The 23,068-nt window shown below is 37.9% G+C and overlaps 1 protein-coding gene across 5 annotated transcripts; it reads left to right on the top strand.

Annotated features, from left to right (window-relative positions):
• Positions 1–5,889: 5,889 nt before the first annotated feature.
• Positions 5,890–22,301, top strand: LOC115435895 (myelin-associated glycoprotein-like). 5 transcript variants are annotated; one of them, XM_030158513.1, is made up of 10 exons: positions 5,890–5,923; positions 6,235–6,288; positions 6,536–6,880; positions 7,014–7,325; positions 8,773–9,036; positions 14,451–14,714; positions 15,702–15,965; positions 16,830–17,147; positions 21,602–21,683; positions 21,798–22,301. In XM_030158513.1, exons 2-10 carry the CDS (start codon positions 6,243–6,245, stop codon positions 21,904–21,906), a joined length of 2,004 nt encoding a protein of 667 aa, XP_030014373.1. In that variant the 5' UTR covers positions 5,890–5,923; positions 6,235–6,242; the 3' UTR covers positions 21,907–22,301. The 5 variants fall into 5 exon arrangements, with proteins under 5 accessions (XP_030014373.1, XP_030014372.1, XP_030014374.1 ...); XM_030158512.1 differs by having other exon boundaries at positions 21,795–22,301; XM_030158514.1 differs by lacking the exon at positions 14,451–14,714 and having other exon boundaries at positions 21,795–22,301.
• The last annotated feature ends 767 nt before the right edge of the window (positions 22,302–23,068 follow it).

The raw sequence follows: 23,068 nt of genomic DNA, 5'->3' as shown, positions 1-23,068 counted from the left end.
CAATCACACCTTATTCTACTGAATAAACACCTGATCCATGTCTTCTTTAAGGAGAAGTATAAAAACCACTACTGGGGCCATCACTATCTTCTTACAATAGATAAAAACAGTGCCATTAGTACCACAAAAGTAACTGGAATCCAAAAATAACTATTGAAAACTACTGGACTTCTGCTCTGACAATGTTCCCAAACTCTGAGGACTGGTTTTTCTATCAGGACAATGCTCCTGGCCTCAGCTAGGTCAGTAAAGGTGTTGATGACGGACCACCAGATGCAGACCCTGTCATGGCCAGCCCGATCTCCAGACCTGAACCCACTTTGAAAACTTCTGGAGGAAGGTGGATGGACACAAACCATGGAACATGTCTGAGCTTCTTGAATTTCTGTGCCAGGAGCTGCATAAAGTCATCCAACAGCAATGGAGGAGAGACAAGACACGTGAAAGCTGTCATTGAAAATCAGGGTTATTCCACCAAATATTGATGTGTGAACTTTTCCCAAGTTACAACATTAGTATTGTGTTGTTTACAAATAAATATGAACTGGTTTTCTTTGCATTATTTGAGGTCTGAAAACACTGCATCTGTTTGTTATTTTGACCATGTGTCGTGTTCTGCAAATACATGCTCTAAATAATATTTTTATTTGGAATTTGGAGAAATGTTGTCAGTAGTTTAGAGAATAAAACAAAAATGTTCATTTTTATGGGGCCATTATTGTAGCAATATTATTTGCAAATGCATGTGGAGAGTTGAGTGTTCGCATCTCAATCTGTCTGTGCGCAGTCGGATTTGCAAATGTGTAAATGAATCTGTAAATGCGCAATGAGATTTGTGTGTCTGCACAACAATCTGCAAATGTGTAAAACAACTTGTGTGTGTGTAATCAGATTTGAAAAGTCAAAGTATTTTCACCACAAGACCCAGAATTACAGACAAATCGTTGGTTACAAGTCAAGCGGCTTCTCGATTGGCTCTCTTTACACACGTGAATTTTGCTACACTTCTGCAGTGACAGATCCACAAATGCGCAGCGGGATTTGTCTGTAAAACCAGGGTTTGCATATCTGGGCTCAGCTGCCCTGGGCTCAGGCTCACAGGCTCCTTCATTCCGGCTGCGTTCGGCTTTGCTCGTTCTTGTACCTGACGTGAATTTACGTGAGTTGTGCTTGCAAGGTTCACCAACTGCCACTAAAAATCGAAAGGTTCACAAGGTGGATTCCATAACCCTTTTAAAATGAACAGTGAAAGATGTTTTTCACTGTTCACAAAAGGGTCATGGAATCCACCTTGTGAAGAAGAAGAAGAAGAAGAAGAAGAAGAAGAAGAAGAAGAAGAAGAAGAAGAAGAAGAAGAAAAACATCTTTCACTGTTCATTTTAAAAGGGTCATGGAATCCACCTTGTGACGAAGAAGAAGAAGATTAATCTTCTTCGGTTTTTAGTGGCAGTTGGTGAACCTTGCAAGCACAACTCACGTAAACTCACGTCAGGTACAAGAACGAGCAAAGCAGAACGCAGCCGGAATGAAGGAGCCTGTGAGCCTGAGCCCAGGGCAGCTGAGCCCAGACATGCAAACCCTGGTTTTACAGACAAATCCCGCTGCGCATTTGTGGATCTGTCACTGCAGAAGTGGAGCAAAATTCACGTGTGTAAAGAGAGCCAATCGAGAAGCCGCTTGACTTGTAACCAACGATTTGTCTGTAATTCTGGGTCTTGTGGTGAAAATACTTTGACTTTTCAAATCTGATTACACACACACAAGTTGTTTTACACATTTGCAGATTGTTGTGCAGACACACAAATCTCATTGCGCATTTACAGATTCATTTACACATTTGCAAATCCGACTGCGCACAGACAGATTGAGATGCGAACACTCAACTCTCCACACGCATTTGCAAATAATATTGCTACAATAATGGCCCCATACATTTTACTCAAACACATACCTGTAAATGGTCAAATCAGAGAAAGTGATAATTTTGCAGTGGTCTTTTATTTATTTATTTATTTATTTATTTTTATTTTTTATTTTTTTGTCCTTCATTCATTTTTGCAGATATTTCTATTATTTTTACACCTAAAGTAACAAATCACCATTGCAATATTTTATCTAATTTTTGTGATAAATTCTTTTTTATATTCTGTTTTTATTTTCAATATATTGAACGGGTTGCACTTTACAAAACAGTTCAGTAATACTAAACAATGGATTGGAAAAATAAATACGGTGATGTGCACCTGAGTAATATTATACTGAACTTTAGGGTCCAGGTAATTAATAGGAAACACATATAACAGATAAATGACACAGTTTGGAAAATGTGGATCAGGGAAATAAGGGGTTAACAACAAACTGAAACACACTGAAGGAGTTAAAGCATGTTTATCTGTAATGAAATGTAATGCTACTCCATCATCAGTATCAGCTTGACTCACCTCAACTTAGAACAGCTTGGCTCAGTCTGTCGTGACCTGGATATGATTCTTTTTATTTTTCCTTATTTATTCAGGAAGGTCCCATTGAGATACTAGATCTCCTCTTTCAGAGAATCCTGGAAAAAATGGCAGCAACGAACACTTTCATATTCAAAACAATTTCACTTTTAAAACACATTGAGGACATAAAACAATTTAGAAAAGATTATAAAAGAAAAAAGTAGAGGTAAAGAATGGAGGAAAAAAAAAAGAAAGAAAAATAGACATAAAAACATCCATAACTCACAGGATTTACAGAAACAGGAACCTGCAAAATAAACAGCCACAAGATTATTCCATAACCTCGTGAAAAATACATTTAAAGGTATTTAATGAAGGATGTTCAGACAGTGTATGATTATATACTCTCAATTGAAATTGAAAATGTAATGTTATGCTTGATGCAGCCACTGAGAGGCGCTGTCATACAGTGTGGTATTGTGTTCATCGTGCATGTGTAAAATAAAGCTCTTCTAGTTCAACAACGATAAATGTCTGAGCGACTATTTTTCCTCTGTTCAATTTATGCCATTTTTACTGGGTACTCACACCAAGATACTGCGTAATCAGCTGCTGCAAATAAAGGAAGTGTTTCCAGTTGGATGTTTTGTGGTTTCTTCCATACACATGGTGCATGAAAAAAGGAGTTTTAGCCAGATCTGAGTTCACTGCCTTGTTCTGCTTTGGCTTTAATTTTCCCATATAACATTTCAGTGATACAGCGTCAGGTCATTTTGTTTCATTTTATTCACTGGAAAAAATGAAGAAAACTGCACAAGAGAAGTAGGAAAAGAGGGTTATTTTCCTCTGATTTTGGCTCCTCCATAACAAACCTGAAAACAAGTGGTGCCAGGCGCAACAAACCCCACCCCTCATACGTATTAGAGCTTATTTTGGCATCGATCCAGCTGATGTCATCATGTCTATGCATGTGCTGATGTCAGCATATCAACCGCCTTTATATATGTGCCAAGTTTGAAGTGAATTGAAACCAAGTTGATGTTTTTTTGTAGATATGTGAAATTTCACCCATTATAAGTAAAGGGGAGAAGAAAAAAAAGATATTAAAAAATTCAGGACAAATTGAAATTTTGACCTATTTTTTCCCGAAACGTAATGATATCTATTCCGGGTCACTGACAATCTATAAACCAAATCCGGTACGAATTCAACCAATAGTTTTGCTGCTAAAGCGTTAACAAACAAACACAGAAACAAACCAAAACAAACCAAAAACAATTCAGTTCAGTTTTATTTGTACAGTCCTGTATCACAACAAGTGTTCAGAGAACGCAAACCTCTGCCAAGCACCCCAAATGGTGTGCATGTGTGGATCGATTATTTCTTTTTAAATTAAACAGTTTCAAGGTTGTTCCATACAGCAGAAAAAGTTGAAGCTTGGTACCAGTCATGTGTTTGTCAAATTATATTAAATTCCAATCAATATTTGTTGAGTTATAATGAAAAATGTGTCGTAAATGGGATTTTCAATGTTAAATTGAAATGTCCACAGAGTCCACATTCCACAGTGGATGTGGACAATTTTGTAATATTGTTATAAACTATGAGTGTATCAAATTGGAGGCTAATCAGAGTCGTTTTGAATTTTTAATGAATTTTCTAAAATTGCTCAGTGATGAGAGAAAGGAAAATTTGAGATTTTGTGACCTTGTTGTGACCTTGAACTTTGGCCTACTTGGCCCAAAATTTAATGGGTTTGTCCCAGGGCCTAGGCCTATCTGTGGGTAAAATTTGGTAAAGATGGTTGGAATAGTTTTCCCGTAAAGTTGCTAACAAACAAACAAACAAACAAACAAACAAACAAACAAACACACAAAGCAAAGTGATCACAACACCTCCTGGCGGAGGTAAAAAGGTTTCCTCACAGGGCTTTTACAGAATTAGTTGAATATGAAAATAAACAACAGCCAAATAAACAGTAGATGAAGGAAATGGGTTCATGTCCCCGGCATCCCCCGTCCTTAGACCCTCCTTCTCGGCAAGAAAAACTCCAAAAACCCAGTGGGAAAAGAGAAACCTGAGGGAGAACCACAGTGAAGGAGAGCTCCACTCCCATGGACGGACAGGCTGTAGATGAGACCAGGACTGACGGACATCCACTTGTGGATGGACCTCCAGTCCACCTCAGGGGGGGGGGTAATAAAATAAACATGAGTTTTGAATCGTTCAAAGAAGGTCAGAACTGTCACAGTTTAGAATCAACAAATGACCAACTTAGCAAAGATAAAAACATCCCATAATAACTTTATACATTTATAATAGTCATGACCAAACTCACTCGTGTAACGCTGTGATTTCATCAAAGTCTGTTGTTTTCATCTACAGCTGTGTCCAGTGGAGAAAACAACAACAGTGCCTCTAGCTTTGATCATTTGTCACTTTCTTTGACTGTAAAAGTTCTTTCTTCAGTGGTTTTCATCCCATCTCGTCACTTTTTGATGCTTTGGTCACAGGCCTCATGGTGTCAGTTTTCCTCATGAATCAGACTCCAGCAGTGACTCATTACTCCCCCTTGTGGTCACAAATGTTCTCTTTTCTCTCCAGTTGTGTGTGTTCTTGGAGTGCATGACTGTGGGCTCTAATGCATATTTCATCCAAACATGCATTACATGCATTATTTGTTGTATTTCTTTGTGAATCATTCATTATATTAACCTTTAGTTTCTTTGTTTTGGACGTACTGGACATGGTTAGTGGGAAGTCTGTTCCTGGTTCAGCTGAAGATGGAGCTGAGGAATGAAGAACCATGGGCTTTGACACATTTGGGCCATTTAGGTTTAGTTAGGTTTACTTTCTATTCAGTTTGAATCAGCGTCCATCTTGCTTCAGCTCTTCTGTGTTCTTCGGTTTGGTCAACCACAATGTATGTTCCCTCTTGTGTCATTGTGGTAGGTCAGTTTGTTCTGTTCATTCCTTCTTGTTTGGCTGCAGTTCTTTTGTGCAGTTACATTGTGTTTATAGGTTGAGTTATTACATGTTGGCTCTGTATTATTTTTGCATTTTTGTATAAATAAAAAACTTACTTTTGAACAAATCTAATCTTGTCTCTGTACTGATTTGTCCAAAACAACAACAACAACATCAACCCTACCTCAGAAAGTGGGTGGGTGAATGGATGGATGGATGGATGGATGGATGGATGACGGCTCACATAAATACACATCAGTTGAAAACAGTTGCAGTAGTTATAAACATTTCCGCTGCTGTTTTCACAAATGTACAACGTATCATTGAGATAAAGGTGAGAAACTCCACCAAGAATATGACAGTTCAGTTCACAGCCGTTTATGGGAACAAGTATGTGTCATTTTTGTATATGTTGAACAAAGACTTCTTCATTTTGCTGATAATTATTGCAGGTTTTTAAGAGACTCACTTCACTCTCCTGAGGAACTTGACTTCTCTACAGACCTTATGAAAATGTAAGTCCTGACACAAAACTTTTCCACTTGGTTCTTTTCTTTATCTATATTTAGATTAAATGTATTTTGGTGGAAGTAAAGTTACATAATTTTTAACTTTAATTCACCAAACTCTTCCAGTCAGTTTCTTTTATATTTATCACTTCCTGTTTTATGTTAACATAGAAAAAAAAGACTGAAATAAAATTGAAGAGTCCACGAAGAAAAAAGTTTTTACAGTGATCAGTGTTTTAGTGGGTGTTTAAGGTTAAGATATGACAAATATGCAGAGGGTTTTGTTTAGAATCATCGGCCTATTTTTTCTTTTTTAGTCAAACAGATGGCTGGAGCTCTGAATATCCTCCTCACTATCTGTCTGCTGCATGGTAAGTTCAGGTCCAGCTTCACATCTGAAACTATAGAAGAGTATAGAAGAGATCAAGCAGAACCGTAAACTAAGGTACCCCCAGATGTTTGAGTTTTGCATTCGGAGTTTAAGGATATTCATGAAATTAAAAGATATGTCCAAAAATATTGTTGAATGATTTTTTTTTAGATCTGTTGAGTGATGCTTTAGATCCAAGACTTACATTTTGCAGTTTGTAATTGTCTTTTCACTGTTTTGTGTTTCAGGTGTCTTAAGTGCAGACTTTCAGATCTTTTTGCCAGAGACAATAGAGGCTGTAGCTGGATCCTGTGTGACCATACCCTGTTCCTTTGAAATACAAGACAAATATGAAAAATACTTAAATGATACATGTGTAGCAATATGGAGAAAAGGAAACAATTGGAGTTCTGCACAAGATGTCACATCAAGATTTATCATAAAAGCAACAACAGGAGACTTAAAAAACAAAATCTGCACCTCAACTATGAATAATATACAAATTGCAGATGGTGGTTCATATTTTTTCAGAGTACAATGCAACAATGCACTGAAATATACTTTTTATTCAAGTGTGAATATTAATGTCAAAGGTATGTTTTTAATTCAGTTTCTAAAACATTTGTGTTCCATTTATCTTTGTAGTTTTGTTCATTTATTTTGGACATATTATATATTTAAAGTAGTGTTTGGTTGGTGACTGGTCTATATGTGATTTCCCACCAGCTGATCCTCCTAAACCGACTCTGTCTCCGTCTGAACTGGAGGTGGAGGAGGGGGCCTCAGTGAGTCTGCAGTGCTCTGCTCCAGCTCCCTGTCCATCTCTTCGTCCGACTGTGACGTGGACCCCCAGTCTGGGAACCAGTCAGGAGACACTGATGGACAATCAGGACAAAACTAAAGTCATAAAGTCTGTTCTGAATTTTACTGCCTCTCACCTCCACCACGGACAGAGGTTCTCCTGCACTGCTGTCTACAGGAGAGAAGACAACAGGAATGTGTCGTCTGTTAGCCAAAGACTATCAGCTCATGTTAAATGTAAGTGAATTTTAATTTCATCCTTTATTAATATTACAGTTTAAATGACCTTTTGGTTAATTTGTTTGGAAATGCTCACTTTCAATTATCTCATAACACATTGATTTGATTTTATTGTTTCTTAATGTTTTTATTAATGTTATGTATTATTATTATTATTATTATTATTATTATTATTATTATCATTATTATTATTATTATTTATAAATAAAGCTGGATTGGATCTCAGCTTTTTAACGTACTTCATAATCGATGGCTGTTATCATTTCTCTCACTAGTGATTTACCTGCATAACACAGTAATACACAGTAAAATACAAAATAAAGAAGGAAATTAGCCTCAGCTGTAATTTTGTTTCACATTGTGCTTATTAACATACACTGTCCCTTTGAAAAAAAACAACAACCAAAACTTCAAACTTTAAAATGTGCTCTCATGTTCTGTGTCAAATTTCACTGTTTATCAATTGTGTGAAATGTCTGACTCATCATTGTGTGCAGTTTGAGGCTCAGACTGTCATAAACAGTGACACCACACTCTTAACCAGAGGTGGTTCTATTCTAAGCAGAAGTTAATACATCTATGAGATATGAGTGAATATGAAATATATTTTACAGAATGGTCCCATGTTTACTGTTCAGTTCCTCCTGCGTTGTAAATACAGTTTACTGAAGGTGACCCATGTGGCGCTGCCTGAGTACATTATGAAAATGTCCTATTCAGGTTGGAGTGTTTATTTTCCTTGTGTTATTCCTTTTCCATAAACTCCTGATCCAGAAACAGTTGTTGTATAAATGAAAACTGATTAGAACTGAAATTATTTTGATTTCAGACTGTTAAATTTGAAAGACTAAAATGAATCAAAGCCTCTAATCCTAGCTGTAACAGCCTGAACTGAACTAAATTCAGTTATCTGTGAAATTTGGAACAGGTTGAATGTCTGCTTTACGTCCATTCTGGAGTCGTAGAACTAATACTTGTTTTTCTGTGAATGCAATCACATAAAAACATGGAAATAAAAGCAGTTCTGATTTCATAGCTCATTCTTTAATCTTCCAATAGCAGCGCAGACTCAGGACATCTGTTTTAAGACTCCAAAACACAACCAGGTTTCCCCACAATCATGAAGTGAACGTAGTCATACTTTAACAATTCATGCAGTTTTTTTTATTTTTTATTTCAGATACATTTCTTTGTTATAAATTTCATGTTTAGCCTTATGTTAGAATAGGCCTTCTTCTCCATGTAATCTGAAGTAGTAGTCACAGCATCACAGTGTCACAGCGCCCCCTATGGACCAGCCACCACTGCTAACTACACTGAGGGAAACGTTATTCAGATTCAAACATCAGGAGGCTAATTAACCCAGATTTGTGTTGTTTTACTGATATCAATAGACTGTGAAACTTAAAAACAAGGCAAATAATGTTTTTCTCGTTTCTTTTAGACCGACCCGAAGACACCAAAGTCTCGGTCAGTCCATCTGGTCCAGTTCAAGAGGGCACTAATGTGGTTCTGAAATGCAGTAGTGATGCCAACCCAGCAGTACAGATCTACACATGGTACAGAGCTGATCCACAACATGAGACTCTAATCCACACCGGACCTGATTTAACCATTACTGCATCAAGAAACACTGGTGCTTTCCTCTGTCAGGCTGAAAACGATCTGGGAACTGGACGGTCCAACAAGACAAACATAGATGTTCAATGTATGTATCACATGTTTCTAAATTTGTGTGTTCATCTACTAGAATTTGCTTAATAAAGCTTTACCCAAAATAACTGCAATTGCAGTTTTAGGAAGAGTCCAATCAGCAATGTGTGGGAACACTAGATTTTGCACAAATTTTTCCTATTCACCATCTTTATAATTTTTCAAATTTTTTGTGGAGACTAGGCAAGGCAGATTTATTTGTGTAGCACAATTCATATGCAGGGCAATTCACAGTGGTTTACAAAAATGGAAAAGTGACAGATCAAAAACACACAATAGCAATTAAAACATAATCAACTAGAAGCCCTCGGAGAGCGCAGACCTCCGCCAAGGCTGATCAGTGGCCCCCCCAGTGGGCCCCCCCCACCCCCAATCACTACCAAAATTTAATCATTTCTTCCTTATCCCATTTCCAACAAACCCTGAAAATTTCATCCAAATCTGTCCATAACTTTTTGAGTTATGTTGCACACTAACGGACAGACAAACAAACAAACAAACCCTGGCAAAAACATAACCTCCTTGGCGGAGGTAATAATAATTAAAACAAAGTAAAAGAGAAGAGTGCAGATCAGGGGCGTAGAATTGCATAGGGAGGCTAGGGACACGTCCCTACCAATATCCAGCCACTACTGTGTTGTCCCTACCAATACAACCTCTGTCCGTAGTGTTTAGTCAATGATTATGGCACAGAAAGGGTAAATAGTCGGTCTCTGCTAGAAGTCCCGCCTCTAACCTAATTATCACTCTCCGATTGGCTCTGTGGTTTTGCTATCGTACATGTGATTGGCCGTCCCCGCTGTTACTGCATCTACTTGTAAAAGCTACAGTTACCGCTAGTTGGACAGGATAGGAAAAAAATAAGTTGAACCGGAAAGGAGGCAGTTCATATCTCCAACCGCTTTGCGTAAGTTGTCAACATGTATGTATTTGTTCTGCCTGGGTCACGTCAACTAGACGGATTTGAATATCAGAGGTGTCATTTACATGTACATTTGTACATGTGTCTGTTTGTCTGCATGCACGTGCTTATGCATGTCTGTGCGTGCTGGACCGGTTCACATAGGCTGGTAACTGATAACATGATAATTTCTCATTAATTGTCTTAAAAATAAAGAAATGAGAGGAAAAAAAAAACACAACAACCCCCTTTAATTTCTCAGGTGAGCTCTCCCAGACCGGTGCTCACTGTGTGTGAGTGATAGAGACAGAGCTGAATGACAGTCAGACAGGTGTAGAGCTAGCATACAGGTATAAGGGATGGAGAGTTTATCACCACGAAAAGGCCTTCCAAGGCCTTAACTGCACAGTTTAGAAGAGGAGAGAAGAGGAGGCAGAAAAATAATTCAATTATAGAGATATGAAACCTTTTATAATGTTAAAAAATGTTTGATGTTACTAGCAACAGCTAGCTGAACTGAATTAAGATATGAGATATCTACTAAGGTGTGTGGTTTACTGATGCTGAACTAGTTTATAAATGTTTCTATGTAGTTTATATATGTTTCTATCTGGTTTACTGCTATTTGGCTGGTTTATAAATGTTTCTGTGTGGTTTATATATGTTTCAATCTTATTTATTTATGTTTTTATGTGGTTTACTGCTAGTTGGCTGTTTGATATATGTTTCTATGTGGTTTACTGCTGGCTGCTCTGTGCATCTCCTCCTCATGCCGCCACCCCCCCATATGTGTGTGTGTGTGTTTGTGTGCATGTGTGTTTTTGAAGGGGGGGCACCAAATTCATATCTTGCCTAGGGTGCCAAAATGGCTACAGCTGATTGACTATAATTGCTGTTTGCTTGTTTGATCAGCTCTACATGACGTGAAATTATGATCGTAAATGCAAACAAACATCAACTTTCAGGAGCGCTGCCTTGGAGCACTTTTGTGTCGCCACCAATGTCAGAATCAAACCTACTCCCTTGGTGCAGATAGAACCCTTTCAGTTGTTCTCTACACAGCTGAACAGAGCTGTTTTCAGCCTGGACTTACACATTGTCAGAGTCGAGGCCTGTCTCACATCATCAGGAAGACTGTTCCAGAGTTTAGCTGCACAGAACTGAAACGCAGCTTCACCGTGTTTAGTCCTGACTCTGGGCACCAGCAAAAGACCAGTCCCTGAGGTTCTCAGGGTCCAAGATGGTTCATATGGGACCAACATGTCACAGATGTACTTTGGTGCTAGACCACGGAGAGACTTATAAACGAGCAGAGCTGTTTTAAAGTCTATTCTCTGAGCCACAGGAAGCCAGTGCAGAGATCTGAGCACAGGACTAATATGGTCGTACTTCCTGGTTCTTCCATGTTTAATGGAACAACTAAATAACTAAATAAAAGGAAATGCAAAGGTCAGTTTTTAATAGAAGATAAGAATTCAAAAATCTTGGAATCAATGATTATCAACTATATGAATGTAGAGCACAACGGAAAAAAACAGTGTGAGGGTCCTTGGGTCCATTAATTGTTACTTGCAAATGTAGTTTTTCTTTTTTTCTGTGCTTTGTGTGGTGTCCCAAAAACACATTATCCTTTTTTTTTCTTTTCATATCAGTAAACATCTTTATCTTGTTCGGTGTTTTGTTTCTGATCATTTTGACATTGTTCAGTAAAATGTTTGTGGCTCAACATGTGTTTAATAAATCATGCAGGGCCAGATTAACACTTCATTGTACCCTGGGCAACAATATTCAAGGGCCCCATCATCACAACCCCAGGATCCCTATAATCTGGCAAAATACAGAATAAGTTCCAGGAATATATGTAAATATACCCCATACTTCAATATCTAACTATCATCAAATGCATTTTGATGTACAAATGTGTAAATGCTCGTAGAACTACAAGTGCACCACTATAGCCTCTTGTCAAGGCCACTCACTTGCATATGATGATATGAAAACAAAACACATTAGCATCAGTATAATCTAAAATTGATCCACTACATTAGAAAGAGAGGGAAGTGTCCTCCATTTTCACAAAAAATAAATAAGAAACCATTTCCAAAGTATCCAGTATATATTTAAGAACACTTTTTGCCAACACAAATGTATTGAATCGTCAGAAAAAGCCCACAGACAAAACACAAACATAATCTGATAGACTCAGATATGAATTTTAACTCTTTCCCCGCCAGAGCATTTTCCAGTGAGTTGGTAGCCAGCGCCAGCCTTTTTGGTCATTTTCACTAATCTTTGGAGGCTCACTGAAAATGTTGTGTTAGGAGTATGTGAACACTGAATACATCAAAAGAAAGAACAGAACTTCAACTTTTAAAAACAAAAAACGATTTTATTCTATCTTCATTCGTTCGTGAGATATGAATATTTGAATATTGGTCATTTTCAGGAAAAAAATGAATTTAGAGCAAAAAACTGAGAAAATTGAATTTTTTCAAAGACATTGATTTTCAAGATAAAACTGATTTCCTATTTACATTTTTGACTCTTTCTTCTTTACCAACCATAACACTGTATTCAAAATCACAAAATAAAATAATTATAACAACAATAATAATAACAAACAGCTCTAAGATATTCCATCATTCCGCAAAATGTTAGTGGAATCCACACCAAACTTTAGACCAAACATCTTCTAAAGCACCAGGTTCCTTCTAAACTTTACACTTTGACATACATCAGTTATAAGTAACAACATATTAGTTTAGCTTTTTGATATAAACACTTCAATATTCCTCATTTTCAAGAAAAAAAGAAACAAATTCACTAAATACTGCAGATTTCTGGCCTTTCTTTGGCTGCACCACATCCTCCTGTTGGACCACCTGCTGTGTTTGATCTGTAAATAATTATATGGACATGTAGTTATTTATCTTTGGATGTATATGAATATATGTATTTATTTATTTATTTCATACAAAAGCTAAATCCAACAGTGTCTTACCTGTGTCCCTGCTGACATTCTACAGCTGAATCTGTTCTGTGTCCTCAGTCTGAATCTGAACTCACTCTAACAGATGAACACTAGCTGTCCTTTGTCTTGTCCCACGTCTGGTTGTCTGTCTTCTCCTTGAATGTCCCCTAGAAATGTCTCTTTTCTCTTCCTCCTGTCTGTCATTTTCTCCGTGTCGCTCCGTGCCCCCCCCCCCCCCCCCCCATCTCCGTGTCGGACCTGAGCCGCTCCGTGTTTCCCGTGTTCCGTGTCCGTCTCCCTCACCTTCTATTTCTCCGTTTCTGTCTCTAAATGGTTCTTCTTTAGCTCCATCACATATTGAACTGTCAGACTCTGTCTCCATAATCATCTTTAAGGCTTTTGAAACTGCGCGCGGTTCCTGCACAGTCTGCACTTCCTCATTCAGTGACTGCCGCTGGATGTGTTGCCATGGGATACGGAGACTCCAGTGCAAAAGCGTTTAACCCGGTCCTTCATTTTTCCGAAAAAACTGCTTAACTGTTTGTTTTTGGACTAAGGAAAGTATTTCACATGATCCGCAACACCTCCAACTATAGCATAACAGTGAAAACACGGATTGAAAATCTCGTCATTGGCGAAGAAAGAGTTAAACAGAAATCCACTTGTCACCTCAGAATTCAACAAGAGAGTTAAAGTAAGTGCAATGTAAACATCGTTTTGATTCGCGTACGTATGTCGCATAGTTCTTGACATCTCACATCCCGCTCAGTGCACGCACGTTGATTTGCGTCACAGCTGATTTGCTTTTTGGACTGACCAATGAGGAGAGGGTCTCAGCTCACGGTCACAGACAGCAGGAGCAGGGTTTCTGTGCAGTGCAATAGCTCCGGACAGCGGACAGTTTCATTTATAAGCAAAAGATAACCAGATATTTTCGTTATGCCCGAGCTACCCAGGGCCCTTCAGACATCGCGGGCCCCTGGGCAATTGCCCAGTTGCCCATATGGTTAATCCGGGCTTGAAATCATGTCATGTCATATGGACAGCGTGATATTGTTGGACATTTTCCTGTCCTTCACATGTTCAGTCTGCCTCTTTAACCCCAACTGGTCAAGGCAGACGTCCATCCTCCACAGTCGGGGTCTGCTCCAGGTTTCTACCTGTTGAAAAGATGTTTTTCCTCAACACTGTCACCAAACATTTGCTCCTGGAGGATTCTGATTCTGTGTCTGGGAACTGGAGTCTGGTCTTGACCACTTCTAAATTAAAAGTGTCATGAGATGACTTTTGTTATGACTTAGTGTATAAATTAATATGAACATAAAGAAAATTTGATTGGAATAATATTTAGGTGACAGTCTTTTATCAGTGTATCTTTACAGGATCATATTCACTGGAATAATTCCTAGTTAAATGTGAAAATCCCTAATGTTTGTTTGCTGGATTTCAAGAGAATATCAGAACCTGTAACAATGTTATTTGTTCTATGTCAGATAGAAATATAAAACCTATAATTCATTATTAAGTCATTTTTCAGATGTACCCAAAGACACCAAAGTCTTGGTCAGTCCATCTGGTCCAGCTCAAGAGGGCACTAATGTGGTTCTGAAATGCAGTAGTGATGCCAACCCAGCAGTACAGATCTACACATGGTACAGAGCTGATCCACAACATGAGACTCTAATCCACACCGGACCTGATTTAACCATTACTGCATCAAGAAACACTGGTGCTTTCCTCTGTCAGGCTCAAAGTGATCTTGGAACTGGACGGTCCAACAAGACAAACATAGATGTTCAATGTATGTATCACATGTTTCCAAATCTGTATGTTCATCTACTAGAATTTGCTTAATGATGCTTTACCCAAAATAACTGCAATTGCAGTTTTAGGAAGAGTCCAATCAGCAATGTGTGGGAACACCTGAGTTTGTACAAATTTTTCTATATAATTTTTCTGACTAATTATTTGTGGAGACTAAACAAAAGGAAATGCAAAGGTCAGTTTTTAATAGAAGATAAGAATTCAAAAAATTTGTAATCAATGATTATCAATTATCTTAATGTAGAGCACAAAGGAAAACAACAGTGGGATGGTCCTTGGGCCAATTAATAGTTACTTGCAAATGTAGTTTTTTCTTTTTTTCTGTGCTTTGCGTGGTGTCCCAAAAACACATAATTTTTTTCAGATCAGTAAACATTTTTTCCAGTGTTTTGTTTCTGATCATTTTGACATTGTTCAGTTAAATGTTTGTGGCTCAACATGTGTTTAATAAATCATGTCATGTCATATGGACAGCGTGATATTGCTGATGGATATTTTCCTGTCCTTCACATGTTCAGTCTGCCTCTTTAACCCCAACTGGTCAAGGCAGACGTCCATCCTCCACAGTTGGGGTCTGCTCCAGGTTTCTACCTGTTGAAAAGATGTTTTTCCTCAACACTGTCACCAAACATTTGCTCCTGGAGGATTCTGATTCTGTGTCTGTGAATTGGAGTCTGGTCTTGACCACTTCTAAATTCAAAGTGTCATGAGATAACTTTTGTTGTGACTTAGCATATAAATAAATATAAATAAAATTTGATTGGGTTAATATTTAGGTGACAGTCTTTTATCAGTGTATTTTTACAGAGGATCATATTCACTGGAATAATTCCAAGTTAAATGTGAAAATCCCTAATGTTTGTTTGCTGGATTTCAAGAGAATATCAGAACCTGTAACAATGTTATTTGTTCTATGTCAGATAGAAATATAAAACCTATAATTCATTATTGATTAATTTTTCAGATGTACCCAAAGACACCACAGTCTTGGTCAGTCCATCTGGTCCAGTTCAAGAGGGCACTAATGTGGTTCTGAAATGCAGTAGTGATGCCAACCCAGCAGTACAGAACTACACATGGTACAGAGCTGATCCACAACATGAGACTCTAATCCACACCGGACCTGATTTAACCATTACTGCATCAAGAAACACTGGCGCTTTCCTCTGTCACGCTGAAAACGATCTGGGAACTGGATGGTCCAACAAGACAAACATAGATGTTCAATGTATGTATCACATTTTTATATCCTCTTCATCTGGTTGGATTTAATGCAGCAAAGTGTCCCATAATAACTGTAGATGATATTTTATTAAGGGTCTATGCATCAGTGGTGTTGGACTGGTGCTTAGAATACCACTTTTGCACTGATTCTTTTGTTTATGCTGGTTGTAGGGACCAAACTGAATGTGATTCAGTCAAAGTCCACTTTATGGTCAGTTTTTGCCATATGTACATCACATACAGGAAACTGAAATTACAAGACTCTAAGGCCTCATGGTGCAAAGTGACCATAGTAGAAAAAAATATTAAAAAGTATCAATAAATACAATAGAATATAACTATTCACAATATATCTATAGACATAGAATATAACAATAAACAGCAGGGGGTTGAGGAGACAATAGACAATGAAGGTTGTATAGAGATGACTGATTTAAAGTGACATATACAATATGTGCAATATGTAATAAAGTGGTAAGTGGCTGGAGCAGTTTAACTAACAAGACTCAACTGGACATTGACCTGTGGCAGATGACTACATAACAAGTCATCCTACTCAGATACATACTAGAAGTCATGTTGGATTTTTGTAATATGACTGGGTGATTTCTAATGCAACGTATGTCAATCATTATAAAGCAGCCTCCAATAGAGATAATAGACAATGTAGGAATGAAGGATGCAGTAGATTATTAGTACACCACTCACTGTTATTATTCATTTGGGAGACTTGCTGATAGTTCAACTTTATATAAATATTACCACAATAAACCCCTCACAATAGACTTTTTGTGTTCCATCATGACAGAGTTCACCTGAGTGTGTCTTGGCATTTTTTTAAACCTGATGAAACACTCTGTCATCACAGTTGCTCCACAGATCCTGTCCTCGTCCAACTGCACCAAAGCTGCAGCCACAGTCAGCTGTTCCTGTTCCACTGTGGGAAACCCTTCTCCCAGATTACAGTGGTATTTGGACGGACTATCTGTGACTCACTCGGACAAGGTAGACATCAGCAGTGAGTCTCTGAACGGCACAGGTCTAAGGAGCACCATCACCGTAAACCTCCCACAGGAGTTGGATCTGTCCACTCTGTTCTGCCACAGCAGCAACTCTGTGGGTTCCACCGTTCGCCAGCTCAATGTCAACTCTTTTGAGCAACAAACCTATTCAAGGTTTGGTCAAGGTCAGTATTCAACACAGTGAATATGCTACAGAATCATTCGAAAGGAGGTCCACCAGCTTTGCTGAATCTAACACTGCCCTTTCTACATCTGGTAGTGAATTGTTCCATCCACCAGATCATGGTCGACCTGTTTAGGGTTCTGGTTCCCTTTGAGCCAGTGGCAGCTGCTCGTCTTTCAGAGAGGGGAAGCTCATTGTCGGCTTACATCAAAAAAAAAAAAGTCAAGTTATTTAAATATAAATTCAGCCTTTCCTTTTTCCGTTCCTTTTTAAGAAAATGGTCAGTGACGTTATCGTACCAAGTAGGCGTCTTTTCCAGGGACTTGATAGCTAGTTCATTCCGACCTAGCCAACAGTATGATTGATTTAACTATCTACAAAATGATATTAAACTCAAACAAGAAATGATTTAATTATGTAACTGAAACAAGAAAATGTTGAAATTATGTTAAATTGAAACAAGGAAGTACAATGAGTGTGTTTTATTTACAGTGCAAGAAATGAACAAGTAATTTCGTAGTGGTTTCTCTCTCAATGTCACAAGCAGAATGTGTGACGGTATTAAACTGAACTGTCAGGTGAAGGAGTAGATCTCAAAATAGCTGTCAATCAAACGGGATTTAGCCTTTCGACTGATCCTCCAATCAGCATGTGAAAGCCCAGCGTCCAGCCCAGCCGAGCTCCGCCCACAGCTCCATTCACCCCCAGAGACGCTGAGCATCCGGGGACGGGACAACATCATGGCATTTATCCTAATTATCGTCCAGTTTTGAGGCAATGAAAAAAACTGTTCCACTCAGTCCCATTGAAGTGCATGGACGCCGAGCGTCTACTGGGAAAATGCACTGATCATAGATTGTATGAGAAAAAGGCGCAATGTATGAGTGTATGTATGTATGAATATATGAGAAGTGAACAACATCAAGTCCCTTGATTTGTGATAAAGCTGATTCTGAATGAACTCGTCTGTGAGATTAACGTGTTCTAACACATTTATAGTCAATGAAATGTCAACACAACCGAACATATTTGACCATTTAATTTTCGTAATTTTAGGGGAAGCTGAGCTTCCTTTGCAGTCCTTGAGAAATCGCCTCTGGTTTGAGCCATGTTTGAACTGAACCTTCACCTTTAGTTGAAGTCTAATATTTCCACTTTGGCCTTCTATATGTAACCCAGTAATAGAGCACAGGTAGATAATGATCAATAATAATAATCGGACCAGTATCAGAAGGTACGAAGTTTTTAAGAGCCAGGAATTTGAACATCACTGACACAGACACTATTGGTTTGTGTTTTTCTCATGACCACTTGTATTATAATTTGAAGTCACAATTTAACTTCACACCATTTTGGAAGAATAAACATCGTATAGACAATAACAAACTAAAATAAATAAAGCCGGAAAAATAAAACCCTCTTTGACTTCCCAAAGTTATTAATCCTTGTGTTTGGGCCCTTTTTTTCCGACCAGTGTCGGTGTTTGGTTTTGTCCTACCACACAGTCCGAAGGATCCTGATCAGTTGCTGAAACTCAGTATCAATGGTTCGATGAGGCTCGCCACCCAGTTCACACTGGGAATCTTCTGATGAATCTGGAACGCTGAAACTTCATACACTCCTTGCAGGACGTGCTCACATAGATGGTGCGACGTGGCATAGCAGGCCAAATGAAATCCGATGAGCTTGTTAAACTCATACATTGTCCATATAGATTCTGTTCTAATATCTAACGTCCCATGAATTTTCACTAATCAAATACATTCAGCTTTGCACTAATTAGTTTAAATCATGTTCTGGAAAAGTTTAGTTGCACAACAATCAAATATAATCAGTTCAAATATACATCACAGTTGTTAAATTAATACATTCAAAATGCTACTTGTTAGCAAAATGCTTCTTGTAATCATACACATGTTCAGAGAATGTTACATTAATAACTCACAAAACATCGTTTTATAAAAATAAAACACTATAAAATACTCTTTTAGCTTAGTTAAACTGAATAAAGTGCTATAATATTCACAGTAATGCAGAGGTATTACGGCTCAGTGTGCTTTATTATTTCTCCCTGCACCGGTGAAACAGTGAGAAAATGCACTAAACATTCACCTCTTTTAATTACCATAAATATAGAAAAATAAAACCCACAAATAATTCAATCTTACCAACAGTTATTGACACTTCTTAACGCTATCTGAAACAAGCAACCTAAATATTAAGTGCTTTTACAGGATCTTAACAGGTTTTTAACAGTATTTTCCACTCACCGCTGAGTCAGGGTAAGAACATGCTAACGGTATTCCATCTCGGAAGATAGGAATTTTCATTGGCCTCTCGCGCTGCTCTACAAAACCCTATCACGACAATATACCGATCAACAGATGTTAGACATCATCCACAACTGATAAAACTATATTTTAAGAGTTATTTTACTTCTTATCAAGCGGATGGTGATGGAACAGATTCCATGTGTTTCAGTGAATGGCGCACGAGGGAATGGACGTTAATTACTTCCGTATCTGAGAAACACAAAGTTGTCATAACCGGAAAGGCTGAATAAGGTGGAATAAGACTCGCTGTGATTGGTCGGTTGATAAGCTCATCAAACGGAGCCAGGTAAATTTAAAGAAACACTAGCACTTTTCCAGCGGATATTAAGAAAATCCAATTTGATTACAAATGATTGTTCCTACATTTGTGCATATCATTTTAAACAGATATTTTTTCACAGTTTTTTAAACTACAAACAATTATGAATCAAATTAATGTAAGAATGCATTCTACATAAAAAAATTATGTAATGACTTTAAAGCCTGGGCTACATATATACATATAATGCGACAATGTTGGGTGGAAGGTTTACAACAAACAGCTGTTTTTTTTTTGCAGTTCCAATATGATTCATTCACTCATTTTACAAACTGCTGAACCCTCTGGAGCAGAACTGTCAAACTCATTTTAGTTCAGGGGCCACATACAGCCCAATGTGATCCCAAGTGGACTGGACCATTAAAATAATAACATGATAACTTATGAATAATAATCCAAATGTTTCTCTTTGTTGTAATGTGACAAAAATGATGTTTTGAAAATGTGAATTATCTGAATAACCATGTACAACTGAACTTAAAGATTCAGTAACAAGCATAATATTATAAAATTGCACTTATGTTTCAGGTTGTAAATGGTTGTTCAGATTATTCACATTTTATTGAGAAAGGATAAATTGTGAAAAGTAAATATTTTCTTAAGGTAATTTTACTTATTTTTCATCAAATCAAGAAGGAAATTAGGAGTGTTCATTATTTATAGGTGATTCTGATTAGGGCTGGGTGTCATGGCCAATTTCTATAATCGATTCGATTTTGATTCATAAGGTTCTGAATCGATCAATTACGATTCGATTTGATTCAATATCGATTCAATTCAGTATTAATTGATTGATTCAGAGTAATTTAGAGACACCAAAGTACAATTTTGAGTTGTAACCTGATTATTTGAGTACCGCAGTCATGCAACACATCAATACCGGGATCAATATTGATATTAGAAAGGAAATAAATATGACATTTCAGCAGTAAATTGCTGAATGTTCTCTGAAATAATGAACGGCACAGAAACATTCCCATGTTTTTACAGTGGCTCAGAACAGACCTCGTCATCTTTATTCTGTTTTATGGCTGGAGGCTACTACTCACTTGTGGTGGGGGGTTGGGGGTGCACTCCGTGATTGTTGGTCGGGGAGTTGGGGGGGTGGGGGGTAGCGGTCAGACATTGTCACTTTCCTCTTCCTCTAACTCCATACTCAGCCACAGGTGATAGTATGGATCCAAGTTATTATTCCAAGAATGACCGGCTTCCGCGACTCACCAGATGGCCAGTTCCTTCACATTGCCGCCCGCAGTCCCGCCTACTCCCGGTCCTGCTCTGAAAAATCGCTCTCATCCACTATTAATCGATTACGCAAAATTAAAATGAGATTGATCTGAGATCAATTGAATCGATTTTTTTTCCCAGCCCTAATTCTGATAGTATTTTACTTGAGATCACATTGGTCTGTATGTGACCCCTGAACTACAATGAGTTCAACATCGATGACTGTTAATATGGTCAGTGTAATTTTTGCACTTTGCAAATTCATACCATGGGTCAGATTGGACCCTGTGGTGGGACGGTTTTGGCCCTGGGGCTGTATGTTTGACACTCACATTCACACCTACAGGTGATGGAGATCCAACCCAGAACCTTCTTGCTGTGACCAGAGGAAATTCTACAGACTCTGGTTTAATGATGGCATTCAGTTTTCTGTTCTAACTGTTCAACTGAATAGTCTATGTTTTTAGTGCAAGTAATAAAATATTTCTTATACCTTTATTCATATCTGTGTGAAATAACCATGTACTCAGCAGCTTTGGCAGTGATGACCCTTACTCCTTTTATTTCTCATAACAGGTCTTTTTCCAGTCATTTTGGCTGTTGCTGTTGTATCTCTCAGTATGAATGTCTTCTACACAATCTACATGATTTCTCTTCGGTATGTTTCTAAAGAAGGTTTTTTTTTGTTTCAAAGCTGTATGGACATGTTTTAACACTAAAGTTTCTTTTAAATGTGATCATAATCATGTTTGTTCCATTCTTTTCTCAGCAGGAAATCAAAACAGAATGTGATGCCGAGTGAAGAGGACACGACGTACATGTCATTAGACAGAAGAGACGTGTCTCCTGAATATGGGGTCATTGGACAACTTCCAACATGAGTAGAGGATGTATGTGTTTGTCATTCTAAACTGGGCTCCAAAACACAAATATTCCACGGTTTCCCACAGCAGATGGGACAAATACTTAATTCAGTGTAAATACATATTATTTCATAAGATTGCTGTTTTTTCATTCTATTAGTACTGGTGTTTTTTCAGGTCTATACTTATTTTTATTTTGGCTGTACTTTTGTTTTCAGTGTTCTGCTCTTTTAGTTTTATACATCATTATTATGTCAAATGCTTGTACCTTCACACACATAATATATCATATAAGACAATATACAGTATATACAGCTCTGGAAAAAATTCAGACACCACTGCAATTTCCTGTGAAATCAGCATGTGTGCATGTATGACAGCCATTCCATTCCTGTGTGTGTTGAATTCCAACACAATCACACCTTATTCTGCTGAATAAACACCTGATCCATGTCTTATTTAAGAAGGAGAAGTATAAAAACCACTACTGGGGCCATCACTATCTTCTTACAATAGATAAAAACAGTGCTATTAGTACCACAAAAGTAACAGGAATCCAAAAATAACTATTGAAAACTACTGGACTTCTGCTCTGACAGTGTTCCCAAACTCTGAGGACTGGTTTTTCTATCAGGACAATGCTCCTGGCCTCAGCTAGGTCAGTAAAGGTGTGGATGACGGACCACCAGATGCAGACCCTGTCATGGCCAGCCCAATCTCCAGACCTGAACCCACTTTGAAAACTTCTGGAGGAAGATGGATGGACACAAACCATGGAACATGTCTGAGCTTCTTGAATTTCTGTGCCAGGAGCTGCATAAAGTCATCCAACAGCAATGGAGGAGAGACAAGACACGTGAAAGCTGTCATTGAAAATCAGGGTTGTTCCACCAAATATTGATGTGTGAACTTTTCCCAAGTTACAACATTAGTATTGTGTTGTTTACAAATTAATATGAACTGGTTTTCTTTGCATTATCTGAGGTCTGAAAACACTGCATCTTTTTATTTTGAAATTTGTCATGTTCTGCAAATACATGCTCTAAATAACAATATTTTTATTTGGAATTTGGGAGAAATGCTGTCAGTAGTTTAGAGAATAAAACAAAAATGTTCATTTTACTCAAACACTTACCTATAAATGGTAAAATCAGAGAAAGTGATAATTTTATAGTGGTCT

This window comes from Sphaeramia orbicularis, chromosome 16 (genome assembly GCF_902148855.1).
Source record: "Sphaeramia orbicularis chromosome 16, fSphaOr1.1, whole genome shotgun sequence".
Classification (NCBI taxonomy): Eukaryota; Metazoa; Chordata; class Actinopteri; order Kurtiformes; family Apogonidae; genus Sphaeramia; species Sphaeramia orbicularis.
Note: the sequence above shows the minus strand (reverse complement) of the source record. Positions and strands in the feature narration are given on the sequence as shown.